General features: G+C 37.9%; 1 protein-coding gene across 2 annotated transcripts in view; it reads left to right on the forward strand.

Annotated features, from left to right (window-relative positions):
* The window catches only part of UTRN (utrophin), a 461,667-nt gene that overhangs the window by 171,199 nt on the left and 277,235 nt on the right, over positions 1 to 13,233 (forward strand). For both annotated transcript variants that reach the window (XM_015558521.1, XM_006755401.2), the window contains 7 exons: positions 2,240 to 2,374; positions 4,118 to 4,267; positions 5,211 to 5,372; positions 5,793 to 5,921; positions 6,533 to 6,706; positions 8,430 to 8,585; positions 10,244 to 10,414. In XM_015558521.1, coding sequence (XP_015414007.1) covers positions 2,240 to 2,374; positions 4,118 to 4,267; positions 5,211 to 5,372; positions 5,793 to 5,921; positions 6,533 to 6,706; positions 8,430 to 8,585; positions 10,244 to 10,414 — 1,077 coding nt within the window. The remainder of the gene's footprint in view (positions 1 to 2,239; positions 2,375 to 4,117; positions 4,268 to 5,210; positions 5,373 to 5,792; positions 5,922 to 6,532; positions 6,707 to 8,429; positions 8,586 to 10,243; positions 10,415 to 13,233) is intronic.

Here is a 13,233-nt window from a genome sequence, read left to right on the forward strand (position 1 = left end):
AGTGCCCTCAGGTGACTGCATTCAGCTAGGGGCTCAGCGGGGACATCACGATGGCCTCTCATCCCCAGGCCTCTCTCCACGTGGTCTTCCAGTTTCACAGCTTCTCTACCACATGGCAGCTGGCTTTTCAGAGGGAGAAAGCAGAAGCTCCCAGTCCTCTTAAAGGCTTGGTCTGTAATTCGACAGTGTCACATCTGTAACATTCTTGTGGTCTAAGCAAGTCACAAGGCCAACCCACGTTCCAGGGCAGGAGAAAAGAATTTAATGAGAGTAAGGGCAAAAAAACTGTGGCCATCGTTAATCCACCGTAGCCCACCCTCTGGTCATACATTAGTGACAGTCCTCCCGCATTCACTTTCGCTGTCCCAGAGACTCCCCAAGGCGTATCCGGTACAGCATTGCCGGGGTCCAACCCCAGCGGGTCCAGGGGTCCCCAAAGGTGTGGACGGAGTCGGCGAAGAAGGAATGACACGGAGACAGCGTTCAGTTGATCAGCAGCCTAGGCAGGATCTCTAGCCAAATTCAGTCCTCTTAAAGGCTTGGTCTGCAATTCGACAGTGTCACATCTGTAACATTCTTGTGGTCTAAGCAAGTCACAAGGCCAACCCACGTACCAGGGCAGGAGAAAAGAATTTAATGAGAGTAAGGGCAAAAAAATTGTGGCCATAGTTAATCCACGGTAGCCCACCCTCTGGTCATACATTAGTGACAGTCCTCCCACATTCACTTACGCTGTCCCAGGGACTCCCCAAGGCGTATCCGGTACAGCATCAAGCTCGAAACCCAGCATCAGGTCTAAACAACTGTGACTCTCAAGGCAGTTTCTTTAGGTGCAGGTGTGGCACCGCTCAATCTGGAGACTTGCCCATTAAAAAAAGAGGTTATCATGCCCCATACACTCACATTCAAAGGTGAGCGAGACATAGGAAAACTTCAGCGGACACTCTATTCAAAAAAGTGGGGGCAGTGGAAGGTAAATAGCAGTCACTGTTAATAGTGACTGAGTTGAAATAAAAGTCACTCTGAAATCTGGCCAGGACCCCTCCACCAGGGGCAGGACTGGTACTTGATTAGGGACCAGTTCTGTTTCCTGGGAATGCTGCTCATTTTTCCTTTCCCATAAGAAATTGGGCTCTGCTTGCAGCCGAGTAAATGTCTCTGCTGCTTTCCACCTGTAGAAATTTGGGGGACCAGACACACCATTTCTCTTTTAGTCTTATTCAAGGGCTGGCAAATTGCAGCCTGAGGGTCAAATCTGGTTTGTGTCTCTTCCACTATGGCCTGTGAGCTAACAATGGTTTGTATGTTTTTCATTTTTAAAGGATTATTAACAACAAACAAAAACACACACAAAATAAACAGAAGAATCTGTGGCAGGGACCAGACTAGCTTGTGAACTTACAATATTTACTGTCTGGCCTTTAATGGAAAAAGTCGCTGCCCCCTGACCCGGTAAACACAACTCAGTCGGAGTGCAGGCCAGAACATGCCTCTCTCAGTCAGTGGATCCGAAAGAGAACCAACTGGGAGGATCCATGTGGAACTCTTTTACCTACATTTATCAGTCAAATAAGCTCCCCTTCTGTGGGGAAGGGGCTGTTCCTGTTTCTCCTTGGAAGTGGGGGGTATAAATATATCCCCCTGAAATCCCTCATAGGAATGGGGAATAGTGATTGCTATTAATACAGTTAGTATAACTCCATTTTGGCAAAATATGCTTCTTTGCATATAGAGACATGTTCATATGAATTTAGAAAACAGTTGGAAAGAGTATACAGCAAATTGTTACGTCCATTAGCTCTGAGTTGGAATAGGATAGACCCACGGAATTCCAGTTTTCTAAATAATTGTTAAAAAGTGTTGCAATTATGAGTGCTTTTACCTTTCTAGTTTAAAAGCAAACTAATAATATATTCCTCCTGTTTTTTGTTTTGTTTTTTGCTACTAATTAAATAATTTATTTTTTACTTTTAACCAGCTCCTTGGAACTTATTTTCCTGTAAAGAGCAGCTTGCTCCTCTTTGCCTCCCGTCTCCTTCTGATTGGTCCAATGTGATTTAGTAAAGAATGAGGTTTTATTTCATTTATTTGAAATGCCAATTTCATCAGTTTCTGGATCTCCGCCTATGCTCCTGTCTAAATGCAGTGATTGTTGAGTAGAGAGAATAGGTAGTGCTGGAGATACACGCATCTCTAAATGGCTGCTTGTCTAATGCACTTTCCTCCTTGCCTGCTCTAGGAGGTATGGTCTTGTTGGATTGAACTTCTTCACTATTTGGACCTTGAGACCAGCTGGCTGGACACTCTGGAAGAACGGATGAGGAGCACAGAGGCTCTGCCGGAGAAGGCAGACGCTATCAACGAGGCCCTGGAGGTGGGCATCTGCATCCTCTGTGGTATTTCTTGTTGTAGGGAAGTCAAATGAGTATTAAAATGAGGGACATTCTGCCTTACACCAGCAACACATTTTCTCCCTCAGCAGTTTTCACTGTTGCCTTCTATTGCTTGAAGTGTTTGTACCATCCTTTATATTTAGATTAATGGTGACTCACTAACTCAGTCCCCAAGTGGGTACTTGTTTGTTAATTAGTGTATTGTAGACATCAGGAAAGCACTGGAGTGATTTTCCTGCTTCTTTTTACCAGTCCCTGGACAGAACTCTGCCTTATGTTATTAGGACAATTGCTCTCTTGTTTCTTCATAAAGTTATTTTTGCTCCTAAGATATGGCAATGACTCTGTTTGCAATGACTCCTACCGTGTTATCTTCAGATGTAACAAGTTGGAGGACAGGGTGGAGAGGGATGAGCGAGAAGTGTGGGATCCTGTTCAAGGAGCTTGACTTGAATTCCTTGAGGCCAAGAAATGCACCTGATTTTTCTTTTGCGACGACTTAATAACTGTTTCTTAAATGAAATAAAAAATGAAGACAATAGAGTTGCTTTTAAAAAAGGAGGAAGAGGATAGATATGCTTTTGAAGTTGTAGGGACACGTGATAATTGACTGGATTGAAGGTCAGAAGTAAGTCCAAGGTGGTACCTGAACCCCAGGAGCTGGATGCTCTGCGGGAGAAAAGATGGCACTTCTCAGTTCAAGGAGCAGAGTGAGAGGTGAAGAGCATGAAAACAATGAAAAGCTTGATTTAAAAATGAGTATTTTCCTGACATGAGAATTAAAACATGTGCATTCTAGAAATATGGAAGATGGAGAAAAAGTATAAAACAAACTCTAAGATAAATACTTTTAAACATTTTGGCAAATTTCTTCCTACTTATTATTATTATTTTTTTTGTTAATCCTCACCTGAGGATATTTTTTTCATTGCTTTCAGAGAGAATGGAAGGAAGGAAGAGGGGGAGAGAAAGAGAGAAAGAGAAAGAAACATCAATGTGAGAGAGACTCATCGACTGGTTGCCTGTTGCACAAGCCCCAGGGGGAGGGGGGCGGGGAGTGAACCCGCAACCCAGGTAGGTGCCCTGACCAGGAATTGAACCGCAACCCTTCGGTGCCCAAACTGACCTCTAACCACTGAGAGGCACTGGCCAGGGTTCTAATTATTGTTAATTATTGTTATTACTTTTTAACACACACGCTGGAAGGTAGTACATTATAGTAACTGGATCAAAGACTTTGAAATCATAAGGAGTCAGGTTGGAATCTTAGCTCGTCTTTTTACCGTATGAATGTAGGCAAAGTACTTAAGCTTTCTGAACTTCAGTTTTCCCATCTGTAATATGATACAAAATAGTACCTAGCTTTCTATATATGTTACAGAAAACTGAGTCCCTATTTTTTGTAACAATCAACAGTTTGAGATAATTTTGCTTTATAGTATTGTTTTCTGATTTCAAACTTTGTATCACACCATGAACATTTCCTCATGTAATTAATAATTACTAAAATTATTTTATGACATTGTATTGTCATATGTCATCTTTCATGCTTTGTCAATTTTATGTATTGTTTAATACCATGATGGATATTTTTGAAAATTAATTATTGCTAGTCTTTTTCTTGGATAGAAAATGAAATTAGTTGTTTAAAAAACAGACTTTTGGATCCTTGGTACATTTTACCTCAGTAAGTGCATTATTTCTCCCCTCCCGTCCCTGTCCAGTCTCTAGAGTCTGTTTTGCGACATCCAGCGGATAATCGCACCCAGATTCGGGAACTGGGCCAGACTCTGATCGATGGAGGGATCCTCGATGACATAATCAGTGAGAAACTGGAGACTTTCAACAGTCGATATGAAGAATTGAGTCAATTGGTAAGAACTGGACGTGCATGAGTGCAGACTAGGTGTTTGTGAGACGGACCTGACTTCAAGAACTTGTACCAAGGGAAAAAGTTGGTAGCCAACATTACGGGGGTGTTGTGGTTTTGAAATACTAGCTGAGGAAGGGTAAACCTAGCTGTATAGGCAGGCAAAACTTGATGATTAAAAAAAAAATCTATCTTTGAGATGGTTTCTGTTTATGAACTATTTCATTTCCTTTGAGTTATATTGTAGCTGTATATAAGAATAACTCATATTGTCCTAGTAAATACTAGGCCCGCAGAATTTGACATAAGCTGTTGTGATAAAATGCCAAGCTGTCTTAGATGCATATCCAGAATGAATTGCAACGTGCATGCTCATATCAGTAAGTAGAGAAAGGAGACTGTTCTTCCCTAGGAGGGTTAGATGGATATTAGTGCTTTCAAATCCATATTAAATAATAACTGTTGATTCTGAGATCCGGAAAAGAATCAAGCTTGATTCAAAAGTGTAGCAAGTAGTGGTTTACACACATGTGCATGGAATTTGTTTCAGACTTTGGAAAAAGCTTTATATGTTCACTCTACTGATAGATGTTTGTTATATTTTATATCCTTGTTGATAGGCTTATTGCTGGTTCCTGAAAAACCTTAAATTCATAATAAGTGGCAAATTCTTTGTTTAATATATTATGTAAGAAAGCTTTACATTTTTATATATTGTCATTGTATGTAGAAAGAAGTAAAAATGAGTAACTCACTGCAAGATATAAAAGATACCAGAAGGACCTTTTCATTGTTATCATTGCTAGTTATTTATTCATACTACTCACCAAAGTCTTGAACTAGAGCCTGTATTTCTTTTCTTGGTGATCAGATCCTAGGGTTTTCTTATATTCAGCTATTTATGTTTGTGCTGAGAGACTAATGATTCAGTTTTATCCCCTGTGTAGGCAGAGAGCAAGCAGATTTCTTTGGAAAAACAACTCCACGTCCTGCGGGAAACTGATCACATGCTTCAAGTTTTGCAGGAGGGCTTACGAGAGCTGGACAAGCAGCTCACAACCTACCTGACAGACAGGGTAGACGCCCTCCAAGTTCCGCAAGAAGCTCAGGTACTGCCATGGATCTGAGGTGTTTGAGTTGTCAGAAGAGCAAGTGTAATTGCCTCCTCACCTGCAAGAGAACCAGCCTCTCCTGACATCCCAAACCAGCAGTCAGTGAGAAAGGGTGACCTTGCTTTTGGGGCAGCATGTGGGTTTTGGGGTTCTCTTGGCCTTTCTGTGAAACCCTGGGAAACGATAGCTTTCTTAGCTATGAAATTGGGAAAATTCATTTTTAATAAATAAGCAGTGAACATTAGAAATGACAAATGCAAAGACCATAGTTTGTGTACACCATACAGTAGTCTGCGTTTTTATTATTATACAGCAAACTTACTGAAACTTGAACAGGGCTCTGCATATTCTTATGTAATATATGATTATATGGAACTTAAAAAAATACAATCTTCCCCCCTTCTAATCTTTTTGTAGAAAATGCAAGCCGAGATCTCTGCCCATGAGCTAACGCTGGAGGAGTTGAGAAGAAATGTGCGCTCTCAGCCTCCAACGTCCCCGGAAGGCAGGACTGCTAGAGGAGGAAGTCAGATGGATGTCCTGCAGGTGAGAGGGGGAGTGATGTGTTGGCAGTGATTACTTGGATGCCTTTGGTCTTCTTTTTGATGTGAACAGTGAGTCGAGTGACACATTGCTGGTGCATTGCATCCCAGGCAGAGCTGCAGGAACAAATTATTGCATGCGTGGAAGATATCGAATGTGATTCTATAGTTGAGTTGAGAAGAGATAGCAAGCTAGGTTTAGAAGTTAGCCTGAAAAGTCTTCCCCCTAATGCAGAGTCACCGTGAGTTCTGTGCGGCTAATACACCGGGCGCCACTCAGTTCTTGGTGGTGTGTGTGAGATTGACTTTCCCTCTGAGCTCATGACAAATACTCTTGAGTTCTAGGTTCCTGACTGTAGTTTTCAAATAGGTGAGAAACTTAGTGAAGTTTTAATTTCAGCGAGGCCAGCTTAGCCTTTTATTATATCTAAGACTGACACACTGAATATCAAGTGATGTATGATCCTGGGTAACCTCGCTGAGTTCCTTCACGGAATGCTTTTATTGGTCCTTTATTTTTACAGCTTTTTAGCAGCATGGTTATACTAATACCATCTGTTGAGAGAGATTATCATTCTGATGTGAATTTCTTATTATTTTCATTTCTTCAAACAGAGGAAATTTCGAGAGGTATCCACCAAGTTCCAGCTTTTCCAGAAGCCTGCGAACTTCGAACAGCGCATGCTTGACTGCAAGCGTGTGCTGGATGGTGTGAAAGCCGAACTGCATGTGCTGGATGTGAAGGACGTGGACCCTGATGTCATCCAGACCCACCTGGACAAGTGTATGGTGAGGGCGCTGGTGGTTAATGGGCCCACTGGGTTTTCCAGTAGCAAATATGGCTTCACCTAGCATAACGTACATGGTTTGCTCAATATGTATTTGTCTCCAGTGTGCTAACAATAGGGGTGAATAATGAAAAACAGTTTATAAAGTAAGAAGTGTGGTATTTTCCTCCAAAGACATTAGGAGAGATAGGGGAGATAGATAGGAGGGAGTAAAATCAATTATTACAGTGTCATGAAATTAAAAAAAAGGGAAAAGGCATAAATATACATACATATGTGTGTGTGTGTGTATATATATGTGTGTGTATATATATGTATATATATATATGATTAAAAAACAAAGGAAACCCTCATAATCACAGTATGATGTTAGAAAAGGTTTGGGCAGAATATGACTAATAAACTAAACTTTTAAAGGATAAATTTGAGGTAGCTAGAAGAACCATACTTAGAATGGATGTTAGGAATATTACCATGTAAAAAAAATGATTCTTAAGGATACTTAAATTTTAAATTTTAATTTATAAAGTCTAAAACTAAAATATGGAAGAAGAAATTATACTTAGAACAGATGTCAGGGATATTATTACAGAAAAAATCGTTCTCTAGGAAAATTAATTTTAAATCAAAGTTTAAACCTAAGATCTGAAAAAAAATATTTAGAAGGCCTTATTGCTATTGCAGTCTTGAATTTTAAAATTCAATTGCTTATACATTTTAAAATGTGGCTAAACATACACACTCTTAGAATCAGTGTTCTGCTTGAGAAGAATCATGAAGAAGCTGAAGATGACACTTTTTAGGACAAAACTTTGGGATGAGTTCTTTGTGCTTATCCAAACTGTAATCTCCACATGTCTGTTATATACCAAAGGTTGGTTGATTACTCAAAAGCTGAAATAGGTGGAAGAATGAATAAATAGGATACATTTCTGTGTGTGTGTGTGTGTGTGTGTGCATGTGTGCACACACTTATATATGTAAATATTTACTGAAATAATAGAGGTCAACAAAGCAAGCACGATTCTTGACTGTGTGTGAGTTGGCCCAGTGGTCTGTTATGTGACAGAGCCACCTGAGATGTTTCAGGTCAGGATCACGATGAGTGGAGACAAGAGAACCTGTGCAGAATAGTTTAAGGTAACTAAGATGAAGACAGCTCTGAATTTGACTTGATGACTAAAATTTCTTAAAGTCATATTCATCTTGACGTGTTGAGTTGTCATATATCTTTTCATTACATAAGTAATATGTACCGATGTAGTAGACTTGGTACTTCAGAATTGAAAGGAAAAAAATAAGAATGCTAATACTTCCAAATACCAATAGGCAGAAATATAGTCAGAATTGCCTTTTTTTCTAATAATAGCATTTAGGACTATTAAAGTCATAATTTTAAAAATGATAGACATTCCAATTTTTAGTCCTGATATTTTCACATTTTATGATGGGAAAATGTTCATAAACTTTCATAAACTTTTAAAATACATATCTGAGTGTTTTTTTTAAACAAGTATTAATGCCATTTGTTTGTTTTCTTTTCTGATTTAAAAAAGTTATTGCAAACTTGATGACATTTTACTCAACCTTTGAATCCAAATCGGGAAAAGATAAAGCCCTTTGATCTCCGTAGTAAAATCATAGCTGTCAATTTGGATAAGCCGTGTTCTGAAATGGGTTACTGGGTTTTCACTGTGATGTGTGCGATTTGTCTTTTTTTAAAGAAACTCTATAAAACTCTAAGTGAAATCAAGCTTGAAGTGGAGACAGTAATCAAAACAGGAAGGCACATTGTTCAGAAGCAGCAAACCGACAACCCCAAGGGGCTGGACGAGCAGCTGACTTCTCTGAAGGTGCTCTACAATGACCTGGGTGCCCAGGTGAGGACAGCAATGCACCACCACCTCTCTCGTCTCCCTGTCTCTCAGTGTGTCTCTCTCTCTCTCTCTCGTGCATTTTAAAATTTTACTTTTGGGAGAATGCGTGTTTAAATTTTATGGTATTAATAATGTTTTCAGTGATTCCAAGAATTTTTATTAATTTTTAAATGTTTGTGCTAATATTGCAGTGATTACTAATTGTATTTATTGAAACTTATTTTTAATATTTAATGCAGATTCACTTTATATTTTCAATGACTATTGACATTTCAAAAGTAAACTTTAAAAATAATAGTCCCCGTTTAAACTCAGGTTATTGGTTTATACCAATAATAGCATTTAGGATTTTTAAAATCAGAATTTTAAACATTGAATTTAAATTGATATTTAAATTGAATAGTCTACTGAAAGTGTTCAAACATCAGGGTTCTAATAAATATTATGTGACAAGAAGATCACATTGATCTAGCAGGACTTAAAATCCTTTCAGGAAACAGCTATAATTTGAGCATTTTAGTGAATCGGTGGGGGAGTTTTGGGTCATCTACTGACTGGGTCCAGTAGGCTGAATGTCTTCTCTCACTGAGAATCTCAGTCTTGAATCCAGGGAAGTAAGAAAAAAAAAAGTGTGGAACTGAAAACTTGGCAATATTAAAAGGCTGTGTTAGATTATATTTTAGATCCTTCTTAAGTTATTAAATAGTAACTGAGTTTCTACAAGAGCCCAGAGAAAACCAGCTAAAATGTTAATCACTTTCAAACAAGTGAAAATGGGCAGTCCATATATTTCCTGGGTGTTCACTTCTGCAAGATTGGGTTGTTGATTTTGATACATTTTGATGCACTGTACCACTGGATCACATTCCTCCACGCATCATTTTGGTATTACACAGCTGAAGTTATTTTTGAAGCATTATATTTATTTATTGACTGGGCAATTTATGCGTGGGAATGGTGTTGCTGGTTTTTACACCAGTTCCCTAATTCAGGCTTCTGGTTCAGACCAGGCTTAATCCAATGGCTGTGTCACCTTGGTCATAGTCCTATTACAGAGGTGGTTGTGGGTTTTATTGCATAACGTGTATGATTTCTTAACACCATTTGTGAGATGTACCAAGAGCCTGGTAAATGTTAATTCAGTTCATTTTGCTTTTTTTAAGAAAAAAATTAATAAAGAGTTTTATTGCATAATCATTTACTGTATTTTTCATTAAGTGGGTAATTGTAAAATATGATTGTGAAAATCATGCTATTTCCCCTCAAATTGCTAGAATATAATGTGTTTTAAACAGAGTCCTCCACTGAGATGATTCTAAGCATCTTCTGTTCAAAATAGTAAAAGATACTACTAACTGATCCCTTAACTTTGTTGCAAGGATTGGGCCAAGTCCTTTGTGTATGTATTTTTCTCCTTTAAAACTCATAACAACCTTTTGAGGCTCATACCTCTATCAAGGTCCCTTAGCTCTGCTGAGATGAAAACCCAGGGTTGCCTGACACTTGACCACGACTGTGTAGTGTCTCCTTGCAGAAATGCAAGAGTGAGTAACTCTTGTTTCTAGAGATAAAGGTTGTATATCTCTTGGGGTTCAATCCGAGTCAGTTTGGATCCTCAGCTATTATCCATGTTTAGTCCTCTCTCGCTTCCCTCTTTTCAGGTAACGGAGGGAAAACAGGACCTGGAAAGAGCATCCCAGTTGGCCCGGAAAATGAAGAAAGAGGCTGCTTCTCTCTCGGAGTGGCTTTCGGTGACTGAAACGGAACTGGTACAGAAATCCAACTCGGAAGGTTTGCTTGGAGACTTGGATACAGAGATTTCCTGGGCTAAAGTGAGTCATAGTTCAGGGGGATCACCAATATCACGCCAGCGTGACCTGTGGCATTTTTGTTCAGGGCAATCTGGGTGGATGTTATATTTCTCCATTTCATATTAAATATAGCCTTTCCCTTTTTCCATTACTTTTTCTACTTCTCTGTCCTAAGAAAAACAATAAGAATATTTTTAAAACAACTATTCCAAGAAGCTACTTTTGTCTTGATTCCAAAAATGTTGAACTTTGATCTGTCACCAACAGGCCTTCAGAGGCGTTCTGCTTATGCGGCACTTGAAAATATGGTAGTTACACTTTCAAAGTTGGTGATAAGTTGGTGATTTCTTTTTGAGCATTCATTCCTCACACAGTGTTGTGCTGAATTTATTTGTTAATTCTTCTACAATAACTTTTGTGCCAGTTACTAGTTTTTCTATTGCAAACCGATGTAAAGAGCACAGAGACAGAATTTTCAAAAGAATCAATGAAAGATCCAAGAGTTTCCTTTGGCTCTTTAGTTACGTTGCTATTATAGAGATTAGAGAGGAGATTTTCCAGTTCTCTTTTGAAGTGGACAAAGAAGGAATGGAATACAAAACTGTTTTGTTTTACCAAGGCATTTTATTTTCCCAAATTTATTTTCTAAGAAAGAGGCATGTATACTAGAGATAAGTCCTGAAAATAATGATCAATACTGTGACAAAAATTTCTATAAAGTCACAAGATCCGTTATGGCAGCCTACACTCATGCTGGCCTGTGGGAAGTGAAGAGGATGTGATTAGAGATCATAGGGGGTGATGCAACTCTTTAATTTGAATGCTCTGTGAAGAGAACAGTTGAATGAGTCAAGATATTAGGCACTAGAGAGAGTGTTCTCAGTTTAGAAAATAGCTGATGAAAAGCATAATTATGCCATGGGCTGTGTGAAGTGAAAAAAAATACATGCAGGCAATGAAGAATGTTGGCATTTATAGGTGTATTGTGGGTGAATGGGAAGCAAAGGCACCAAACTTCATTTTTGTTAAGTTTAGCTTTTTCAAGGAAATATTACCTTCTTTGTACAATACATTTGGAAAGCCCTTGCTTTCTTATTAGTAACATAAGTTATATAAGCTAAGTGAATGACATTTTTATAGTGTAAAAAAAAAAAGAGGGGAGCAAAAATCATCTATAATGAAAGAATACCCTGTTATCTTTTCAGCTTTTTACAGGCACATATAGACATGCATGCGTTTGAAAAGAATTCTTTTATATTTAGTGTTTCATGAATTTCTTTAAAAACAAACCAACACCTTATATCTTTAACATTTTTCTTTACCTACATGTTGTATCACATATTGGAGACAGGCCTAATATTTAATTGCATAATTTATTTTTGGTTGTTCCATTTCTCTACTCATGTCCATTTGATTTATTACCAGTTTTCACTATTATGAAAAATGCTATGCCCTGTCTGGTGGGCTCAGTGGTTAGAGCATCGGCCTGTGCACTGAAGGGTCGCAGGTTCAATACCCAGACAAAGGCACATACCTGGATTGCAGGTTCATTTCCCACCACAGTTGGGGCACATGCAGGAGGCAACCAATCAATGTGTCTCTCTCACATGGATGTTTCTCTCTCTCTCTCTGTCTCTCTCTCCCTCCCTCCCTCCCTCCCTTCCCCCCCTGCCACTTTCTCTAAAAGGCAATGGAAAAAAGTATCCTCGGGTGAGGATTAACAAAAAATAAAGACATGCTGTGATGAATATACTTGTAGCTAAATCATAACATGTATTCATATTTTTTTCCCGAGGATAAATTCTTAGACCTAAAATTGTTGAGTCTAGGGATATATCCATTTTAAAGTCTTATACAAGTTATCAAATTGTCCTTCAGAAATTGTACCTACCAGCTCCATGTGAGAATTCCTACTTGCTTGTTTTAACCACAACTTTGACAGTGGTAGGCAGATATCATATTTTGGTTAGTTAATTAGAACATTTTCCATCAGTTTATAGGCCATTTGTAGTTCTTTTTAAAAAAATTTCCTTTATCTTTTTATCTTTAATGCTTTAATCCTTCTGGAATTTATTTTGGTGTATATGATGAGGTAAGGCTCTAACCTTTTTCCAAGTAGTTAACCAGTTATGTCAGCACTATCTACTGAGTAATTATCTCCCTTCCCCTGATTTGACATGCTAACTTCATCTATTACTTTTGGCTGTTGATTTTCTTTGTTTACTGATTTACTGAAATGTTTTTTAGCTGTTTAACTATGTGGCTTTATAATATGTTTGAATATATACTTAATAGATTCCCTGTTTTTAATGTTCCTTTTTTTTGTATACACTCATATAAACTTTAGAAGTGTTAGTCTCAAATTCTTAAAATATATATTTTGTTAGAAATTTTTATTTGAATTGCCTTAAATTTATAGATTTGTTTCGAGAGGATTTGACATCATTGTTATATTGTTACATGGCATGTCTCATTTCCCACCAAATTTTTAAAATCCCTTTATAATGCTTTGGTTATTTTCTTCATAGACACACACACACACATGTTAGTTTATACTTATTTATTTTACATACTTTAAAAAGCATGCCTTTTCTCTTTTTTATTAATTGCTTATAGCTGGTACATATAACATTTTTGCATATTTAATTTTTATTCATTCATCTTTGTACACATATAAATTCAATTAATTTTTCAGATTAAGATTGTAAAAGACAATCTTACAAAAATTTGAAATTTTTATGCTTTCCAAAATGTGATTTAATGATGTGAGATTAAATATAGACTCGTGCTCCTTTAAAGAATTTGTTTTAATGTTGGTTTAAAAAGATGCCAGCAGAAAT

Source organism: Myotis davidii, unplaced genomic scaffold (genome assembly GCF_000327345.1).
Source record: "Myotis davidii unplaced genomic scaffold, ASM32734v1 scaffold292, whole genome shotgun sequence".
Classification (NCBI taxonomy): Eukaryota; Metazoa; Chordata; class Mammalia; order Chiroptera; family Vespertilionidae; genus Myotis; species Myotis davidii.